The sequence below is a fragment of the Nansenia antarctica genome (genome assembly GCF_963989245.1).
Source record: "Nansenia antarctica genome assembly, chromosome: 7".
Classification (NCBI taxonomy): Eukaryota; Metazoa; Chordata; class Actinopteri; order Argentiniformes; family Microstomatidae; genus Nansenia; species Nansenia antarctica.
In genome coordinates, this window is record NC_137677.1 from 36,297,147 (window position 1) to 36,319,961 (window position 22,815).

Here is a 22,815-nt window from a genome sequence, read left to right on the forward strand (position 1 = left end):
CCTGCGGCCCTTTTGCTTCTTCTCCTTCTCATTCCTCTTTGCTTGCTCCTCCACTGGTGGTGACTCCTTCTTTGCTTCTATCTCTATTATCTCTGGAACTGAAGGCTTTGGGCTGGGGATGTGTTCGGATTTGACTGACCTCAGTAGAGAGCTTTTCAAAGGCAGCTCAAAACACCAGCTACTACAGTAGAAGAAGGCCAGGACCATAGTCAGAGTAATTACTACGGTGAAGAAGAGGAAGAGAACCAGGAAGCCTGCGATGCTCCAGACATCATAGAAACCTTCGTCTGAAAGCTTGGAGAACAGCCTTTCATGCAGATATGAGACGTCCTTGGGTAATTCTAAGGCCATGTCAGTCATAAAGTGTTCACCTGTGAAGACATGACAGAATGGCAACTTATTTCAAGCTGAATAGAAGAACGGCAATATAAGTCAGATACCATTACTGTTAATTATTGACATGGTTTTGCTGTTATTATTGTTTCCTCATTTTGTTATTATTATGACACTATCATTATGCACTGCAAACTTATATTGTTTGATTGTTGCGGAGTTGCTTACCCTAAAGCATTTAATTACACTGTATCCTGTATAATGTATAAATTACAATTAAAAGTTTGATTTGATTAATCAACAATGGCATAGAATTAATCATACATCCTTTAATGCGGTGCAATGACATGTTTTGATGTTGGCAGGAATAATTAAGTGGTATGCAGTAAGCAGCAAAGTGTTCTTAGAAACAACTGATTTGTAAACCTGCTTTGATCAAGAAATTGGCAGTAGCAGCATTGTTTAGTTTGGACTAGCTAACTGTGGCTTTGCGTGTGGAGGAAAACATTAGTTAGCTTCCAACACGGTAGCACCAAGCAGTGCAGCTTGTGAATTTCAAAACAAGTCTGAGGCAAAACGGGTGGGCACAGCAAAGGCATGGTCAGCTACTCACTTTGAGGCTCAAGGTCACTCTCACTAGCACAGTTGTTGAGGTAGGTAGGGCTAGTGATTACAGCGTGGTGCAGATTTTCAGGTCCCAGTGGAGAGTAATCCAGACAAATGTTTTTGTTTGGAATCTGGCATCCTCTGTAACCATAGTAGCCAGGTTAGCATCCTGTGTAACCTTAGTAACCAGTGGAGTTCTGAGTGCTGAACAATAACTTCCTCAGCATTCCATCCAGCAGCTCTGTTCTGTTCTACAGTGTCAGTTGCATCTTCTGATATAGTAAATATCTACCAGTCTAAATATCTACCAGTCTAAATATCTACCATATCTAAAGTAAATATCTACCATATCTAAAGTAAATATCTATCATATCTAAAGTAAATATCTACCATATCTAAAGTAAATATCTACCATATCTAAAGTAAATATCTACCATATCTAAAGTAAATATCTACCATATCTAAATATCTACCAGTCTAAATATCTAAAGTAAATATCTACCATATCTAAAGTAAATATCTACCAGTCTAAATATCTAAAGTAAATATCTACCAGTCTAAATATCTTAAGTAAATATCTACCAGTAAAGTAAATGCTGAATTGTATGCAGTAGGATTGAGAGTCAGAGGACTTAAGGGAAACATGTATTTATTCATTTTCATCATAAAAACATTGTAGGTTAATATCGATATATACATCGTCACCTTCTTAAAATAATGGCTTAAGTAATTTTTGGGGGAAATTATGTTTTATAATGGCTTACGTCATATTTTCAAGTTTTGAGAAAAAAAGAATAAACTGAACCAAATAATTTTTTTCTCAAAACTTGAAAATATGACGTAAGCCATTATTTTAAGAAGGTGACAATAAGTAATATCAAAAAGCTGTGCCACTCATGATAATAAGCTTTAGCAATAAAGTCTAGGGGGTGGAGGAGGAGTAAAGGGATGTATTATTATTATCTACAAGAATGTCATGCACTCCAGAAGCTTCATATAATGAAACCATATTCAAACACTATATACTTTGAATATTTATTTGTTTACACCAGCAATCATCTGCTGAAATAGTCATCGATCCGTCTCTTTTTGCTGGGGCTCTCTGCAACAGAACTTTCTGGAAGGTAAGAAGAACTTCCTGGGTCGTTGTCATCATCCCAGGCGTTAGCGGCCTCCAGTAACATGGCCTCATCCAGGTCGTCGTCCTGTTCTGTGAACGACCTCTGGAACATCTCTGTGATCGTCCTCTGCTGGGGGTCCTGGTGAAACCATGGTAACGAGGACAAAAAGGATGAGTATAACAGACTACAATCTATTACACTGAACAAAAATATGGGTTTTATATATACATTTTAATATATATATGTACGAAAAAATATATTTTTGGGGGGTTTATTATTATGATTATTATGATTATTATGAGCACTATGAGACAACACACATGCACTGCCACCCCCCCCCCCCTCCCAAGAAACACACGTGCACCCCCCCAGGGAGAACAGAGCACAGGGCACAGGATCAGCCATAGTCGGCACTCCTGGAGCAGTGAGGGGTCTAGTGCCTTGCTCAAGGGCACAACGGCAGTGGTAGGCACCTTAGATATGATGCCAGCAACCCTCCAGTCACCAGCTTACATGCAGCTCCCTCCTGAGGCGGGGAGGCGGGCCTCTCTACACCTCTAGGCTACCTGCACAAAGAAAGCTCACCTTCGAGTGAAAACTGGCCGTATCTGCGTTTTCAGAGAAGTTTGTTTCTGAGAGGCCGACCTTCTCCAAAACATTCATTTTCTCCTGGATCATCGGCCTAGGTTGAACCAAACCAAAAAGGAGGGGGGAGGTTTGAGTGAGCACAGTACCATACCACACATGGGAAACAAGGTTAACACACAGAGGGACTTTGGGTATTGTAGTTCTTCTGGTTCCACGATGAGGAAAGACTACAATTACCACAGGTGGTCGTCAGCAGTTCCTTTGGCCACCAGGTAGTGGATGTCCACGCTGCTGGTCTGGCCGATACGATGAACTCTGTCCTCCGCCTGGATCAGCACCTGGGAGGGGAGAGGAGCAGAGGTGATGAAGACACAGCTCATGAGGCTACACAAGACTGTGAACCACCTCCACTACCACAGCAGATACAGTATGTCTATAACAGGGGTTTAGGTTAGGCAGTGGCCTGTCTTAGGGTTAGTCAGTGGCCTGTCTTAGGGTTAGGTAGTGGTTAGGGTTAGGCAGTGGCCTGTCTTAGGGTCAGGGTTAATCGGTGGCCTGTCTTAGGGTTAATCAGTGGCCTGTCTTAGGGTAAGTCTCACCCCTGGGTTCCAGAACAGCTCAGCGAAGACCACCAGACTGGCAGAGTGCAGGGTGATGCCCATGTTAGCGGCTGTGATTGACAGCACCGCCACACAGCTCTTGTCTGCCGCCTGGAACCTGTCACACAGGAGCTGGCGGTCTGCGGAGGGCGTGGATCCATCAATGCGAATATAGCTGACACCCTGTCAAGAACAACACAACAACAGACACAGATAAATCACTTCTGGCACATCAGAAATACGGTTTCTAGAAGAGCAATATGTTTTTTCTTTTTTTTATATACAGTATATATATATATATATATATATATATATATATATATATATATATATATATATATATGTTTTTAGGGTATTTATGCTTTATTGGGGATAGAGACAGTAGAGATTGACAGGAAGGATGGGTGAGAGAGAGGAGGGGTGACATACAGGATATGTCGACGGCCGGAATTAAAACAGGGAACCCTGCGGTTACAGGGCTGACGCCTTAGTGAGCTACGCCACCAAGCGCCCCCCAGAAGAGCGATATGTTTGAATACAAACAAGGTATCATGTTGCTGTGGTTCATCTTCTATAAAAAGAACCCCTTTATCTGTCAATTCCCTCAAATTCAATCACCCAACACGGCATAGTTTGAGACAGAACTAGTTGACGAGCTAAGTAAAACATTTTAGATTTTTTTTTGAGAGAGAGAGAGAGAGGGGATTTCAAGCACTTTCAATGACCCATGTCTATTTTCAAAAACAATTAAGACCTTGATTTCTTTTTCTCAAATTCACAAACTTTCAAGGATTTCAAGGACCCGTGGGAACCCTGCCTCCTCACCTTCTCGCCCAGCTGCTGGGTGATGCTGTCTAGGACCAGCTTGTGGTGGGCGAACACCAGGAACTTCTCCCTGCACTCCAGCATGTCCATGATGTACTCCCTGGCAGACACACATTTTACATTTTAGGCATTTTAGCAGACGCCTTTACCCAAACCGACATACAACAAACACATTTGACTAAAGTAAGTGAATCATCTATCCACCTGTCACAGGAAAAAGTAATCTACGCCCAGGCCTGGGGGCCATTGGCAGTCGTCATACTAGAAGAAGGACAATTCTTTAAAAAAAATCTCTCCACATAGGCAACCCCATTAGAGGAGACGCCGGAGGAGAGGAGGCCGGAGGAGAGGAGGCCGGAGGAGGTAGAAATCAGAGGCCGGCCCTCGTTGTAACACACGGTTACGGAATGAGGGATGGTATCAGAACACCATGCACCATGCATTCACAACGAGCCCTACAACGATTTCTGCCTCCGCTCCTCTGAGGAGATGATACTTTATTGACCCCAAAGGGGAAATTCACTAACCCACTGATGTGTTTAAAAGGCCATCCCTTCTACAGCCCTGGCGTAGCGCGGCTGATTTACAAGCCCTTATTGAATGAGGTCATAATCAACACGTTGGCCTGACGGGCGGCTGTTAACGGGGAGACCGGGGGGGTATTCCATCAACGTTACTAAAGGAAAATCTAGGCGAGGTTTATAAAATACTAATTTTTGATTTTGATAAATCTTGTAAAAAAGATTACTTGGATTTTCCTTTAGTGACTTTAATGGAATACCTCCCTGGTGTCCTGCTGAGTTACCCTGGGCAGTAGACTCACATGATGGCTCTGATCTTGGCCTCCGCCGTGTGGTTGAAGAAGACCAGAAGAGCCTCTTTCTCTTTCATCTTCTGAAGATTCACAGAAAGAAAGAAGAGATAAAGAGATAAAAAAGATCACAGAAGACAGCTTAACAAGATATTTGGCGTAAATATTTGTGAAATGCACATAAACATGGTTTCATGCAGAGATGTTTACACTCTCTGGAAACCTCCTCGCTTTTCATTTTGAGACTGTCCGTGAACTACGACTGTTTTTTTTATTTATTTGAAGTAGTTACATTTTCCAAACTCTGAAAATAAACCCCTATATAAACCCCTGTAGTCTCTTCTCTTTGGACATTCACATTCGTTCACATTCATTCACATTCATTAGACGTTCTACATCCTAGTCTCTTATGTAGAGTAATCGTTTTAACTGCATTGTGTTCCAAAAAGTTAGTCACACAAGCATTTACACCAATAATTCCTCTCACGCCGCCACCTCCCCCCACGACCCTGGCCCCGCCCCCAGAGACTCACGTTGTGTTTCCCATTGGCCAGCTCCTTGGCGGCGGCCGACAGGGCGGTCTTGGTGCGGGCGTTGATGCCGTCGGTGGTGATGGTGACGACCTTGCGCTGCTTGGCGGGGAGCTGGGAGAGGACGTCAACCTTCAGCCGACGCAGCATCAGAGACTCCTCCAGCAGCAGCTTCAGCTCCCCCAGATTAGATGACCCAGAGTAGTCCCAGCCCCAGGCTTGCTGGAGGGGAGGGAGGGAGGGAGGGAGGGAGGGAGGGAGGGAGGGAGAGAGAGAGGGAGGGAGGGAGTGAGTGTGTGTGAGACAGAAAGAGAGGGATTGATAGAGAGAGAGAAAGCTGAGTGAGAGAGAAAGAAATAAGTTGAAATAAGTTCATCATTTATTTATTCTAGTATGTAATCTATTTATTTGTAATCTAGTATGTAATCTATTTATTTATTCTAGTATGTACATGTATGTACATTACATTATTTTTGTTTTTTTATCTTCACACTTCACATTATTTTTTTGGCAATGTAAATATACGTTTCCCATGCCAATAAATGAAATTGAAAATTGAAAGACAGAGAGGGATAGATAAATAGAGAGTGAGAGTGAGAGAGAGTGAAAGAGAGAGTGAGAGAGAGAATGTGAGAGAGAGGCAGAAGGAGAGAGAGTGAGAGAGAGAGACAGAAGAGAGAGTGAGTGGCAGAGGGAGGGAGAGAGAGAGAGAGAGAAGTAGAAAGCAGTTGCCTTGTCCTAGATGTACATGTGCTTCAGCTGACCGAGCTGACTGTCCGTCGTGTTGGCATGACAACCACCTCGGGGGGGTTGGCCGAGGTCCACACAGACCTGGACCAGAGTCGGAGCCCGGGGGGGGGGACACGCGGTAGAGACTCAGAAAACGAGGTAGGTAGTCACATCACGTGGTAGAGACATCTACACAATGACTCATCTCATTCCTGAATAGTCGCCTAGAAAGTTCCAATCACATTCACCCGCCAACAATGTTGCCCATGACGGCCCCGGCTTGACAACGGGTGCCTAAGCCTCGGGAGGGATATGTATCAGACTCCAATCTGGTATCATAATCCCGCCCAATGTTTGTTGAAATACTTTTCAGAGAAGTGTAAACACGACACTGTGTAAACCAGGGGGCCGAGGGAGAGGGGTAATCCCCCTCATTACATCTTGTGTACACACTTGGGCTCTTTCAAATCCCAGCCAACGATAAAAATAAGACCGCGCGCACACACACACACACACACACACACACACACACACACACATACACACGTACACACACGTGCACACGCCAGGTCACCTGAGGGGAGCGAGGTGCAGCGGAGGATGAAAGTGGAATTTCGCAGCATTGTGATGCAAGGAGACGGTTGTGTTGCAGCCAGGAGATGTTTCTCACTCAGCCACTACAAACCAAAGCTGCAGACCTCAGCAAAGCAAACACCCGGTCAGATGAACGGCTTTCTCACGCTGTGTAGGCTTGCTGTCCAAGACACGCTGGCTCCTTATGTCTGGGACAGTGAGCCTAGCATTCCCACAGCTGATATTGACGCTGAATCTGAATTCTGAATTAACTGTGTAAACTGGCCATTTGTTTTGTTTTTGTTTTTTATGTTGATCGTTATTACGATTAGGCTTAACTGTGAAGTTAATGTATTTGCTTTGTGTTTGGTTTGTTGGCAATGTTTTGCAATGAAAGTCAGGAAATGAAGGGAGTATGTCCATGAGAGTTTAATTTTTAAGAAATAAATGCCTCCCTCTAATATAAGCCTGCCTCCAACAAAGGCCTGGTGCTCTCTTCGGCTCAGTAAATAAAGGCCCGGGCCAATATTAGAGGATTTACGGTATAAACAGATGTATAAATTAGAGGCTATATTAAAGAGAGGCATGTACAAATGTGCAGAAATATGGTATGTGCAAAGGTAGTATTAGCAAACAGCAGTAGTGCAAAGGGTAAATTTGTTGTCCATAGTGACCGGTGGGGGGCTACTGTCAGTGACCTGTAATGTGCCTGTTTGTTAGGTTAAACCTCTCCTATAACGTACCTGTTTACTAGGCACCAACAGCTTCTTTTTTTTTTTTTTTTTTAAAGTTCATTTCAGTGTTTACAGAACAGAGCAGTGCTTAAAGAGATGTCCGTTTATATCAGTGTGTTTAAAGAACAGACATTCAGTTAGTGCTTAAAGAGATGTCAGTTGATTTCATTGTGTTTAAAGGAGTCGGACAGACTTTCATTCTTAAAGAGCAGTCATTTGATTTTGCATTTGTTTCTTTTGTTTTGCACACAATAATTTGGTCGTTCATCTTTATTTATGAATATATGTCGTTTTGCTAATAATATATCCATGTATCCCTTTTTTATCCATCCTGTGGGACGGGTCGTGACTCGCGAGCTCGGGGAGCACCAAGCAGCATCCCTAGGTGCTCCTCTGAGCACTGGCCCCAAAAAGTTATGTGCACCCCTGCCTATAACGTACCTGTTTACTAGGCTAAACCTCTCCTATAACGTACCTGTTTACTAGGTTAAACCTCAACTATAACGTACCTGTTTACTAGGTTAAACCTCTCCTATAACGTACCTGTTTACTAGGTTAAACCTCTCCTATAACGTACCTGTTTACTAGGTTAAACCTCTCCTATAACGTACCTGTTTGTTAGGTTAAACCTCTCCTATAACGTACCTGTTTGTTAGGTTAAACCTCTCCTATAACGTACCTGTTTGGCGTCGCAGTAGCGTATCCCAAACTCGTGGTAGCGGGGGAACAGGCTGGGCTTCACTGCCAGGATCTGGGTGTAGAGCTCCGAGGGTCTGGACATGGCGGGGGTCCCTGACAGCAGGACCACCCGCTTAGCTGCCTGGGACAGAAGAGAGGGACTGGTGAAGAGCACAACAGGGCGTGGTCAACAGGGGTGTGGTCAAAGGGGCATGGTCAAAGGGGCGTAGTCAAAGGGGCGTGGTCAAAGGGGCGTGGTCAAAGGGCAGTAGTCAAAGGGGCGTGGTCAAAGGGGCATGGTCAAAGGGGCGTGGTCAAAGGGGCGTGGTCAAAAGGCAGTAGTCAAAGGGGTGTGATCACGAAGAGACGGTCAGAGTCTATGTGGGGTTAGGACAGGGCCCTTTAAGGGGAGGGGCAGCAGACCATCAGGTGACTGACAGGTGTCAGTTGACAGACAGCTGAACCCACCAATGAAGAAGCAACGAAACAACGTCACGGAATGTTCACGGGACTGGGCTTTAAGAGCCCAGAGTTATGTAAAACTCCACCACAGTTGAGCGGTTGTTTCCTAGCCGTGGGCTACGAGACACATTCTCTGGTCGTCCCTCCCTCCTCCCCCGGCGTGGTCCCTCCCTCCTCCCCCGGCTTCCACCCGCAGGTTCAGTCTGGGTTTACCTACCGTCCCTACGGGGAATAGTTGGAATAGTTTCAGGGCTCCTTGCTTTAATTAATATTGTATTTAATGTTGTCTAATTTCAAGCAGGGGGGAGCTATATCGGCGAGGAGCCATCCATCCAATTACGGTTTATTATGCATTACCATTTTTCATGAATCTTATTAAAACGTCGCGAAGTGTCCTGACTGCATGATTGTTGTAAAAAAAATATTTAGATACAGTAAACGTCTTCTAAACGTTCGTTTCTATGCAACAGGCCTTCACGATACAACGCTAGGTCTTAGAGTTTCAAGGAGCTAGTAGAGGGGTGCAAACTGGTGATGGCCCAAAAAGGTGACACGTTTTTGACTAATTATCAATGCGCGGATAACATTTTTGTTGATGGGGGTGGGGGTGGAAAGCGCTAGCACTAACAGTGCTAAATGGATAGCTCTAGCACTGATGGTGGTCTCAGCAGCGGTCCTAACCTTAACACCCCCATAATTATGTTGAAAACAGGTTGCTGACTGTGACCGTCCTCCACACTGTCTAGAATTATACCTAGCTGCATGAAGCTAAAAGTTATTTCTACAGCAGCGATGTTTAGCAGATAGGAAGATTAGTTAGAAGAATAGTCATCATGAGACCCCCCCCCCCCCCGCCTAGGGATGGGACGATTATAGTTTTTATCGTTAATCGCGATAAAAACACCCGCGATAACTTAATCGTGGAGAATTTTTATTATTTAAATAATCGTCATAATCGTATGTTATGAATAAACTGTGTTTAACAAATGTCTGGCGCTATTTTTCTGCCTAGGCTACATTACTTTTGCAGTCAAGTTAGCGACTGTTACTGTAATATAATTGCGATTCCTCACATGAGCCGCGCGCGAATATCCTCACAGAACTTGTCTCGCGCTATTGTTCAGCCTGCATGGGTAACGTTACTGTCAAGTCAGCCTTGTCAGTCAGTCACTAGGTAACGTATGCTAGCCTTCTCACCATGGCTGTCAGTTAGTCACTAGGTAACGTATGCTAGCCTACTCACCATGGCTGGTGAAAAACTTTAGACGGGATACTGTCATTTGCCTACCTTGTTATTACCAGGCAGTGACAGTCTAATTTAGCGGAAAGGTGACAAGTTTGCACCCCTGTGAAGTAGCAAGGACAGTGGAGGATGGAGATAATCAGCAGAAAGGTACCTTCAGCAGCGGCAGGGCGGCCTTGCAACGAGCCGTCTTCATGTTCTTCAGGAAATGTGACTCATCCTGCGAGGACAACAGCAGAACTAATCAACACACTGCAACACGGTGCAGAATTGACAGCGCCGCCTGTGTAATTGAGCACACAAAGGCGAAAATTGCTTGTCACTACAGTGTGCTTTCTGGGCCCTTATACTAACACAATCCAAGCAGCCACTTCTGGTTCAATTAAATTTACATATCCAATTTACATATCCAGCGCCTGCTCTTCCATTCATGCACATTTTGGCCGGATGTTGAAGTGGAGAGACACAGCATCCTCCCCCCCCCCCCCCATGAAAACTACATTTACAGAGAGAGAGAGAGAGAGAGAGAGAGAGAGAGAGAGAGAGAGAGAGAGAGAGAGAGAGAGAGAGAGAGAGAGAGAGAGAGAGAGAGAGAGAGAGAGAGAGAGAGAGAGAGAGAGAGAGAAAAGAAAAAGATCCCCAGAATCCCAGGAGGCCAGAGCAGACCCCCCCCCCCCTCCACCACTATCATCACCCACACACACACACATACCCACCCACCCAGCCACCCACCCACCATGATGAGTACGTTGAAGGGGGTGGCCTGCTGCTGTTTGTCTATCCTGCTGAGGAGGTCGTAGCTGACGATGTTGACCAGGCCGCCCCGCAGGTTGTCCTTGGCCTTCACCACCACGTTGATGCTGTCAGGACGCACGGAGGGCAGCCAGCGCCGGAAGGCCTGCGGGGGACAGAGTCACTCTGTGAGAGCAGGGTTCCTACAGGTTTCAACAAGTCGAATCTAAGAGCTTTTAGACCTTTTTATAGACCTCTTTGAATAGAATTTTAGCCCTATTCGCAACACCATATGATTTTTGTCATCCTGCCGTAGCTTCGTTCGCCAATCATTTCTCCCGGGGGCAGCGAATTGGCTTTTTTTTGGTTCCAGCTTGATTAATTTCCACGTAAATAGATGTGGTCGGACAGATTTCCTTGCAGGACAAGCTAATCTAATTTTTTAGACCTAGCACCTAATTTTTTAGACCAAATAACTGGGACCTTTTTAGGCGGATTACTGGAATTTAGACTTTACGGCTTTTTAAGACCAGCGCGGGAACCTTGAGAGAGGCAACAGGGGCAAGGGCGGCGGCCATTTTAGAGGGTTCCCACACCTTCTGAAACATCAAATTCAAGCACCTTTCAAGGACTTTCAAGACTCAATTCCCTCAAATTCAAGGACCCAACACGGCATAGTTTGAGACAGACCTAGATGAGAATTTATATAATAGGAACTATCCGCTCACAGACAACAATTAAAAAGAGAGGCTTGAATGTGTGAACACTAGATGGTCTCTTGCCTTCTCTACCACAGCACAGCAAAACAATATATTGTGAAATATGTGTAAAGTTAAGCAATACAGAGACTTAGCTCGTCAACTAGTAAATAAGTACTTTACTTATACTCTACCGTTAAAAAGTTTGGGGTCACTTAGAAATGTCCTTATTTTTTAAAGAAAAGCAGTTTTTTTCAATGAAGATAACATTAAATTAATCAGAAATACACTCTATACATTGTTAATATGGAAAATGACTATTCTAGCTAAAAAAACACCTGGTTTTTAATGGAATATCTACATAGGTGTATAGAGGCCCATTTCCAGCAACCGTCACTCCAGTGTTCTAATGGTACATTTTGTTTGCAAATCGCGTTAAAAAGCTAATGGATGATTAGAAAAACCTTGAAAACCCTTGTGCAATTACGTTAGCACAGCTGAAAATGGTTTTGCTGGTTAGAGAAGCTATACAAATGGTCTTCCTTTGAGCTAGTTGAGTATCTGGAGCATCACATTTGTGGGTTCGATTATACTCTCAAAATGGCCAGAAAAAGAAAACTTTCATATGAAACTCAACAGTCTATTCTTGTTCTTAGAAATGAAGGCCATGTGAGAAATTGCCAAGAAACTGAACATGTCCTACAACGGTGTGTACTACTCCCTTCAGAGAACAGCACAAACAGGCTCTAACCAGAGTAGAAAGAGAAGTGGGAGGCCCCGGTGCACAACTGAGCAAAAAGACAAGTACATTAGAGTCTCTAGTTTGAGAAATAGACGCCTCACAGGTCCTGAACTGGTAGCTTCATTAAATGGTAACCGCAAAACGCCAGTGTCAACGTCTACAGTGAAGAGGCGACTCTGGGGTGCTGGCCTTCTAGGCAGAGTGGCAAAGAAAAAGCCATATCTGACACTGGCCAATAAAAGGAAAAGATTAATATGGGCAAAAGAACACAGACATTGGACAGAGGAAGATTGGAAAAAAGTGTTATGGACAGATAAAAGTTTGAGCTGTTTGGATCACACAGAAGAACATTTGTGAGACGCAGAACAAGTGAAAAGATGCTGGAAGAGTGCCTGACGCCATCTGTCAAGCATGGTGGAGGTAATGTGATGGTCTGGGGCTGCTTTGGTGCTGGTAAAGTGGGAGATTTGTACAAGGTAAAAGGGATTTTGAATAAGGAAGGCTATCACTCAATTTTGCAACACCATGCCATACCCTGTGGACAGCACTTGATTGGAGCCAATTTCCTCCTACAACAGGACAATGACCCAAAGCACACCTCCAAATTATGCAAGAACTATTTAGGGAAGAAGCAGGCAGCTAGTATTCTGTCTGTAATGGAGTGGCCAGCGGAGTCACCAGATCTCAACCCCATTGAGCTGTGGTGGGAGCAGCTTGACCGTATGGTACGCAAGAAGTGCCCATCAAGTCAATCCAACTTGTGGGAGGTGCTTCAGGATGCGTGGGGTGAAATTTCTTCAGATTACCTCAACAAATTAACAGCTAGAATGCCAAAGGTCTGCAATGCTGTAATTGTTGACGAAAGCAAGTTTGAAGGTTATTATTTCAAATAAAAATCATTATTTCTAACCTTGTCAATGTCTTGACTATATTTTCTATTTATTTTGCAACTCATTTGATAAATAAAAGTGTGAGTTTTCATGGAAAACACAAAATTGTCTGGGTGACCCCAAACTTTTGAACAGTAGTGTAAATATATTTTTTTAGAGAGAGAGAGAGAGAGAGAGAGAGAGAGAGAGAGAGAGAGAGAGAGGGAGGGGGGGAATTCAAGCACTTTCAATGACCCATGTCTATTTTCAAAAACTTTTAAGACCTTGATTTTTTTTTTCCGAATTCACAAACTTTCAAGGATTTCAAGGACCCGTGGGAACCCTATATTTTAGAGGTCAGCAGTGGAAAGACTTCCAATAGGGCCCCCTTCGTAGCGAGATTGCCTTCACGCCAAATGTGAAGGGAATAACTAAAACACAACGACAAATTCTTGCAGCTTAGTGGAGATAACTGATCCATTCAGAGTCTGCAAGCAATACAGAAGAAGAAAATAACACCACACTGCAGTGCCCTTATTGGACTGAGATATCTGAGGTGTAAACCGCTAGTTAGCAACCGCTAGTTAGTAAGCAATCATTTTTTAAAACAACTCTACTTTGACCCCCATATTAATTGTTAAATCCAAACTGTTGGAGTAAGTAAGTAAGTAAGTAAAATGTATTTCTATAGCACCTATCCCAGACTAGGGGTCACAAAGTGCTTTACAAATACAATGAATGATGAATGAATGAATGAATGAATGGTCTTTATTGTCATTAATACAGTACAGGTACCATACAACGAAATTTAGGAGGGGGGGCTCCCCTGGTGCTAGGTAAAAAATACTAAAAACAAGAAGGGAAAAGAGCTGGTTTACATAAATAATGGCTATATACACTGTCCACTATACTATACTACTATACTATACAAATAAAACACTGTGCTGTACTCTATGCTATGCTATAAATATCCTAACATTTCCTATCTCTGAACCTTCTGTACACGAGGGTTGTCATATTGCATATTATTGCACATTCATTTAAAGTGTCGCAGTTTGCAGGTTTGAAATGTTCACAGTTGTGTTCTTGTATGTATACAACACAATAAAACAGCAAAAGTCATAGCAGGTTAAAATGAAGAGGTAAATAGAGGTAAATAGAGGGAAACAGAGGTAAATAGAGGTAAATAGAGGTAAACAGAGGTAAACAGAGGTAAATAGAGGTAAACAAAGACAAAATGCTTCATCTTCCCAATACTTATGGATGGCACTATAATATAAAAGGTATCAGAATAATAACTTCATAAACTAATGTCCTCATGGATTCCATGGAGAACATTTACAAAGACACCATTTCGTAAGGGAGTGTTTGCTCCAAAGATTTCCCTTTCACAATGGTTCAATGTGACTATGATGATTCACAGCCTTCACAAAGACAGCCGCCTCATCCGATGACCCAAATTCTTTTGACAGTACGCGTCCACTCGCTCTGTTGGCGCGGGTTGAACTCATAACGTTACCTCTCCAGTACTTCAGAGTACATCTGGCCACGTGCAGAGAGAAGAATGACATTGTGAACAAGAACCATTACATCAAGACGGTGGGTTACTGGACGGCTAGACAGACTGGGTCAGACTCTCACCGTAGCCTGTCATCGCTGCCCCCTCTGCCTGGAATACTCTCCAGAAAGACTTAAAATTAAAATAACTAATCAGTTATGATGCTTTCATAACGATTTTTAAAGGTCTTAGAAGGTGAAAGAAGGTGAAAGTATTGGAAATTGTCATTGCTTTTAAATTCAGTATTTGTGCTCGGCCCGCCCAAACCTGCTTTTAATTTCTTGTTATTTATAGATTATGTGTTATCTGTGTATAGAATGTGAAAGCTTGTGTCATTGTGCTGCCCCTCTTGGAAAAGAGATTCCTTATCTCAATGAGGTCACTTGATTAAATAAAGGTTTAATAAAAAAATCTCAGAAGACCAGATGAGGAGATCACCTCAGATGGAGCCGTTATGAAGAATCGCCAGCTTGTCAGTAGTAGTAAGGGCCTATGCAGGTCTGTTGGAAACCATCAAGTCTTTGCTGTGGGACCTCATTAAGCGGATCACAACAGATGAAGCGATATAAGGAGAAGAAACTGACACTCAGCCTCTAACGTACCAGAGATGCAGCGGGATTGGGATGCAGAGGAATCGTCCGTGGACAAACGCTCGAGGCAGACACATTCCATTCGATGCCGCAGAGCAAAGAGATTTCACAGACTTTATATGGGCCTGGAATTTTTAAGCGAAGCCAATATTTTCACAGATAAAGACACATTTCACAAAGTAGGTTAATAAAAACAGGCAGCCCAGTCCTTTAAAACCTCAACCGTGTTCCAGGGCAAAAAATGATTCATCGTTGAAATTACCGGCGGGCCCCTTGAGACACAACAATGGATGCCTGAGATTCAATATTGCAGTCTTTCTTCCTGAAGATAAATTACCTCACAGAGTGTCGCAGCACCTCAGGGATGGCATTTGAATGTTTTAAACAGAACACTTTAAGCCACTAAGTTCCCCAGCTGTCTTCTTAGCTTGAAACATTCCAGACTCCACGCACCGGTGATGTGTCAGGAATAGCTATTCCCATCCCGAGGGACGGGTGATACACACTGACTACACCCCTGACAGAGTGCCTATCGTATTAATGCAGACCCCAAAGATGGCAGTTTGCCAGTTTCCTACTAAATGAAAAAAAACATAACAGACACTCCAGAAAGCATCAAGGGAGAGGTGAACTCTAAATACCTCAATTATCTCCCCTTCCATGAGTCTGTTATCAGGCGCACACTGAGGCACACTTCAGAAGGATAGGCCATTGATCATTTCTTGTGAACGCCGGAGTCTAACGCCGGGCCAACAGCATAATCAGGGTTCCTACAAGTTTCAACAAGTCACATTTAAGACCTTTTTAGACCTTTTTTAGACCTCTTTGCATATATTTTTAGCCCTATTCGCGACACTATATGATAGCTTTTTGTCATCCTCGAGGTGATGAAATTAGGGATTTCACTGCCATACAGACAAAAAAGGAAGCGAATTGGCATTTTTTGGGTTCCAGCTTGATTCATTTCCACGTAAATAGATGTGGTCGGACTGATTTCCTTGCAGGATCTCATTTTTAAGACCTAGCACCTAATTTGTAGACCGAATAACTGAAATTTGGGACCTTTTTAGGCCTTTTTGGATTTGATTGCTGGATTTTAGACTTTAAGGCTTTTAAAGACCAGCGCGGGAACCCTGATAATAGACGGCCGTGTCGTACCTCTGCCCAGGTGAAGCGCACAGAGGAGGGGGAAACCACCAGCAAGGGCCACTCCTTCCTGTAGAAGGCAGCGATGCAGATGGCCTGCACAGTTTTCCCCAGACCCATGTCGTCCGCCAGGAGAAGCCTGCCTTCTTGGTGCACAGCAAAGCTACAGAGGGGAAAAAAACCATCTAAAATGCAAAACATGCTAATGCTAATGCTACTAATAAACATGCTAATATGAAAAGCAGTGAAAAACATACAACGGCTATAGAGGAGGGCCAACACTACCAAAATATGAAGACGGTTTCCCTCAAACAGTCAAGAGTAGAGATTAAATAGCCTGTATGTTATTTTCTTACAGCATTCCCAACCCCCCCCCTCACTCTACTATCAAGAGATGGCTGAAGCGTACACGGATCGAAGACCGGGGGCTAAACAGTAAGTGGATATAAAAGTGTTAATTGGTGGGTGGCACCTACTCCACACCGTCCCTTTGGAAAGGCATGAGGCTGCTTGTTAGCGAGGGTTCGATGGCGGACAGGTCTGCCTGGGGGACCTCTGTGGAGGACTTGGCCGCACTCCCACCGAAGCTGGCGAGGAAGGCCTGGACCACGGCCCTGGGCAGAGGCTCCACCTCCACGGACGCCATGGCGCTGAGAGAGTCCACTGAACACGGGCCACAGAACAGTCGGCTCGTTAACTCGTTCAGCGCCGCGAGCGGCGGGGGGAATAAAGTGGGCCAAACCATCAACACTCGTTCCCGTCAACATTCCAGAGTGCCACGGGTGATTTTTTAAATCTCCAAAAAGATGGCACAGATTATCTTAGTTTCATTTTGTAGCCAATCAAAAATATGTTTTTAGGGCATATTTCTGTTTCTTTATTGGGATAAGAGACAGTAGAGATTGACAGGGAGGGAGGATGGGTGAGAGAGAGAGAGAGAGAGAGAGAGAGAGAGAGAGAGAGAGAGAGAGAGAGAGAGAGAGAGAGAGAGAGAGAGAGAGAGGGGATAACATGCAGGATATGTGGAAGACTGGAATGGAACCAGAGACCCTGCGATGATATGGCATGCACCTTAGTGCCTAGTACACCACTTTAGTGCCCCAATCAAAGTACTGTTACTAGGTAAATAGCATACGCTAATTACATACGCTAATTTACAGCCTACATAATTATCACTCTACTGCCCCTTTCTGTCATTGTCTTTTTAAACTATTTTGGATTATATAGTGTTGTTTAATACATTGTTGTTGTTCTTTTATTATATTGCTGTCTGTGTCTTTGTGTCTCATGCACCAACCACACCAAGTGAATTTCCTGTACGTGCGAATATACTTGGCATTAAAAACAATTCTGATTGTCATTCTATACACCACAGAACACTTGGCATTCTAGGCGGTGAATGTTCTAGAACTCTTTGGCACTTGATGAGATAAAGGCTGCAGTCACACAGAGTGCAGCGCACATCACAAACACACTTGATACTCACTGACTCTCTTATAATCCTCCAGTGAGAAACTCCATTTCCTCGTCTTCAAGTCTAAACCCACCCAAGAAACAACATGAATATACAACATACAAAATATAAACAAGAACTAGAACCTATAAATAAATAACCATATTTCTTCATTATTCATTAGGATCCTCATTAGCTGGCCCTAAGCAGCAGCTAGTCTTCCTGCAGTTGGGATCTGCTGCTACACTACATGGTCAAAAGTATGTGGACACCAGAACATCACACCCATATGTGCTGGTTGAACTTCTCATTCCAAAACCATGGGTATTAATATGGAGTTGGTCCCACGTTTGCTGCAATAACAGCTTCCACTCTTCTGGGAAGACTTTCCGCTAGATTTTGGAACATCGTTGGGGGATTTGCTCCCATTCAGCCACAAGAGCATTAATGAGGTCGGGCACTGATGTTGGGTGAGAAGGACTGGCGTACCAATTCATCCCAAAGGTCTGTGCAGGCCAGTCAAGTTCTTCCACACCAAACCCAGCAAGCCATGTCATCATTGGCTTTGTGCATGGGGGGGCATTGTCATGCTGACACAGAAAAGAGCCTTCCCCAAACTGTTGCCACAAAGTTGGAAGCATACAATTCTCTAGAACGTCATTGTATGCTGTAGCATTAAGATTTCCCTTCACTGGAACTAAGGGGCCTAGCCCAAATCATGAAACAGGGTTCCCACACCTTCTGAAACATAAAATTCAAGCACTTTTCAAGGACTTTCAAGACTCAATTCCCTCAAATTCAAGGACCCAACACAGCATAGTTTGAGACAGATCTAGATGAGAATGTATATAATAGGAACTATCCACTGACAGACAACAATTAAAAAGAGAGGCTTTTGAATGTAGAGGCTTGAACACTAGATGGTCTCTTGCCTTCTCTACCACAGCACAGCAAAACAACATATTGTGAAATATGTGTTAAGTTACTGTGCAATGTGACTTATCTACTATAATTACATTAAAAACATTTTGAGAGAGAGAGAGGGGGGGGGGGGGATTCAAGCACTTTCAATGACCCATGTCTATTTTCAAAAACTTTTAAGGCCTTCATTTTTTGTTCTGAAATTCACAAACTTTCAAGGATGTCAAGGACCTGTGGGAACCCTGATGAAAACAGCCCCAGAGCATAATTGTGTCCACATACATTTGGCTATGTAGTGTACTTACACGCTTACACTACTATTGTCACTTTCACTTATTCCTATATTATATTGCATTGCTGATTGTTGTCGACTGTTGTTGACTAAGGAGCAAGATTCCAAAGCATTTCACTTGGTCAATTACTGCATGTATGCAATGTACCATTGATATAGCCTCTAATTTATACATCTGTATACACCATACAGTACATTAACTGTACATAGCTACCTTAACTGTACATAGCTACCTCAACTGTACATAGCTACCTTAACTGTACATAGCTACCATAACTGTACATAGCTACCTTAACTGTACATATCTACCTTAACTGTACATATCTACCTTAACTGTACATATCTACCTTAACTGTACATATCTACCTTAACTGTACATAGCTACCTGAACTGTACATATCTACCTTAACTGTACATATCTACCTTAACTGTACATATCTACCTGAACTGTACATATCTACCTTAACTGTACATATCTACCTTAACTGTACATATCTACCTGAACTGTACATAGCTACCTTAACTGTACATATCTACCTTAACTGTACATATCTACCTTAACTGTACATATCTACCTGAACTGTACATAGCTACCTTAACTGTACATAGCTACCTTAACTGTACATATCTACCGTAACTGTACATATCTACCTTAACTGTACATAGCTTACTACTATCCATCTCCTGTATCTAACTACCGTACTTGCCATACTGTACCCATCACTTATCACTATCATGTTTTATATCACTATTTGCACTTCTGGTTAGATGCTAAACTGCGTTTCATTGTCTGGTACTTGTACTCTGCAATGACAATAAAGTTGAATCTAATCTAATCTAATCTAATCTAAAATACTGAGGAAAAAATGATGATACAATTTGTATTCAACACCATTTCTTACTTCCTCAACTTCCTGCGGTCTAGGTAAACCTGCTCAGGGAGCTGAAGAGTAAATCCAGTGTGTACTCTGCAATGACAATAAAGTCTAATCTAATCTAATCTAATGTAATGTGACAAACAACATTCGATTAGATTAGTTATTGGTTCCGGCCGGGTTCACATTCGGTCCACATTCACCGTAGCTCTTGGAAGGCATCTGCTTGAAAGCGGCGATCATGTCGCCGTGGTAACCGGCGTCAACCTCGAAGCGGGAGCGGGACACCAGGACGCACTGGCCCTGCACGCTGGGCGCGGCCTTCTGCCAGCCACTGCACAGCTTTAGTAGGGCGCCCAGCGCTGAGGCGTCACGGCAACGGGCGGTGGCGGCGGGAACGTCCAAACCCTCCGTGCCCTGCAGAGGCTTCAGGGACACGCAGCCAATGGCGGCCGCTTCCTTCACTACAACACAGGGTTAGGGTTAGGGTTCAAAGGTCAACAGTCAAAAGGGTTCAAAAGTTCTGCGATCGTGACAACACGAGTTGTCCCAGGCCAGAGTTAGGCAGAAAATGCAAAAAAAAAGAAACAATAAATGACTTGTAAAACACTTAAATCACAGTGTAAGTAAGTCACAGAATCATGAAATCAAGATATATCTCTGTGGTGTTAACTATGTGATAGTTGGCAAAAGATGTATATGACGAAATATATTGAGTGTATCTGAACATACTTAGCTGACCATAGTCCTGCAGACTGAAGTTCCATATCTTTGTACCAGTGTCTAGCAGAGACACAAACATACCATGTTAATAACATGTTGCAAAAACACAAAACAATTCACTTATTTGAACTACTGACTTTAACTCATTGTAATACAGTGTAGTGACGTGGGAGGGAGGAGTTACAGCCACAAGTGCAGAGCGGACTGGCCACTGTGTGTGCTCTTATATCCAGAAGAACCTACCATAGCTCTTGGAGGGGATAGTTTTGAACATAGCGATCAGTGCTGCGTTGTAGCCAACTTCAACTCTGAAACGCTCGTCTGAGTGAGACACACATTTCCCCCAGACGGAGACGCAAGGCTTCTTCGCAGGCACAGAAACGCCAGTGTCAGTGTTTGAAGAAGGGTGTCCCCCAGCACTGTGGCCAGGTGGTTTGGTTCCCCCAGCACTGTGGCCAGGTGGTTTGGTTCCCCCAGCACTGTGGCCAGATGGTTTGGTTCCCCCAGCACTGTGGCCAGGTGGTTTGGTTCCTTGTCCATAGAAACTTCCAGTCCTACCCACAGCGGTGCACGGTGAGCTACCGACTGACTTGGGTTGAGGTGGTTTGAAACGAGAAGGGCCTCCGGGTGCGACTTCTAATCCTTTCGATCGTTGCTCCTTCGGAAAAGGGAGTGGGTCTATAACTTTAATCTGTAGAGACAAAGACAAAATATTTAAAATACCTGCAAGTACCTGCCTGCCCCACAGAGAGTGACTTAGAACAAATAATTACAATAATATTATGACACCTAAAGCTATCACAGTGTTGCCACACTTGCCTTGAAATAATTTTCCATACCACCTCTTGATTTTCCAGGTACCATGTTTTGTGATGATATCTAGACCGTTAAAACTTTCCGCCCCCGCCGGTCCACCCCTACCCCCAGAGGACACCTGACTACTTACTTGATTTAAAAGATGTGCCGTCTAGATGTGCAGTCTAGTCTAGATGTGCAGTCTAGACTAGATGTGCGAACCTGGTTCCCTAAAACGTATAGGTGATGGTGGTGATTCCAATTCATCAGAGCAGTCATACGTCATCTCCCTGTCATCAGAACGATCACGCCCCCTTTTGGGTGGCAGAATTGTTAGAAGTTTGACTGGCGGTCAATGTAAATTTATGGTCTTTGCTACTTTTATACGATAAAATAAGAAAACAGTATTGCTTTTTAGCTATTAGGAGCCCAAATCCGATGGCCAGTCAGGCAAAGAATTATATAGTGTCGTTGCCAATCAATGATCGACGTCGTTATACATTTTTTAAATCATGAAATAGAGGTTGAGAGAGGTTTCAGTCTGCCTCCATCTATGTGGCTGAACGACCCAACGGCCTGAGATGTCATATAACCCTAACCCATATCCTGATATATACAACTACCTTATTGAATCTCCAGATAATGTATTTCTGACATCTATCACTCACGGATATCAGGAAGTATTTGCGCTATTGGACGTTACCATTAGCAACACATTCCAAGCTCTAGCTAGCAAGCACATCAATGTTTGTTTGCAACAATGAACCATGTGCTTGCCAACCAACATTGATAAAGCCACATTTAGAACAGCCACAGACAGTTCCAAGCCGACTACTTAAATTTGAGAATAAACTTAAATTATTAAGGGCCGGTTTCACAGACAAGGCTTAAGCCTAGTCCTGGACTAAATCACACTTTCAATGTAAAATCTCCATTGAAGATGCTTTTTAGTCCAGGATTAGGCTTAAGCCTTGTCTGTGAAACTGGCCCTAAATGTTTTAGAAAGCCTATACAATTTTCCAGGACAACACAAGATTTCCATGTCAATCTTCAATAATTTTGCACAGTTTCCATGCCTTTTCCAGGTATGGAACAGGGCTCAATAATTTCCATGTTTTCCCTGTTTTCCAGGTAGCGTGGCAACTTACCTGTTTGGTAGTGGTAGTGTTGTTGACAGAAAGCTGACCAGAGAACATCTGGTTAGACGTGTTGTTCTGACCTGGTGGGGTGTGATTCTGTGATACATGATTGGGTGGATAAGCTGGAGATGAACCTGGACGGGGGGCTGGTGTTGGACCAGAGGGGAGAGTACCAGTGACCAAGCTGGGAGTCTTAGCAGCCTGACTGTTCGTCTGGGCCAGTCTCTGAGCTCTCTTGGCTAAAGCTCGCTGCCTGTTCTCCTCTATCCTCCTCTGCTGTTCTGGGGTCAGGGGGACAGACATGGCTGGACAGAGCCTCACAGCAGCATCTCTCAGGCTAACTAGCTAAGCTACGTTAACTAAGTTTGTTAGCTGACAAACGGCTGCAAACTCGGTCGACACAGAGTGATAGATCCACACAAAGCCAGTAATATATCGTTCCTAAACTGA

General features: G+C 43.7%; 1 protein-coding gene across 1 annotated transcript; it reads right to left on the reverse strand.

Moving 5' to 3' along the window:
* Positions 1-1,808: 1,808 nt before the first annotated feature.
* On the reverse strand, positions 1,809-22,668 carry smarcal1 (SWI/SNF related, matrix associated, actin dependent regulator of chromatin, subfamily a-like 1; the record flags this gene model as incomplete). The annotated part of the gene is made up of 17 exons (XM_080536706.1): positions 1,809-2,198; positions 2,646-2,742; positions 2,886-2,986; positions 3,248-3,430; positions 4,073-4,172; positions 4,896-4,966; positions 5,417-5,635; positions 8,129-8,269; positions 9,987-10,052; positions 10,569-10,730; positions 16,180-16,330; positions 16,644-16,830; positions 17,654-17,704; positions 19,912-20,172; positions 20,441-20,491; positions 20,675-21,122; positions 22,375-22,668. 17 exons carry the CDS (start codon positions 22,666-22,668, stop codon positions 1,995-1,997), a joined length of 2,787 nt encoding a protein of 928 aa, XP_080392832.1. The 3' UTR covers positions 1,809-1,994.
* Between the last annotated feature and the right edge of the window lie 147 nt (positions 22,669-22,815).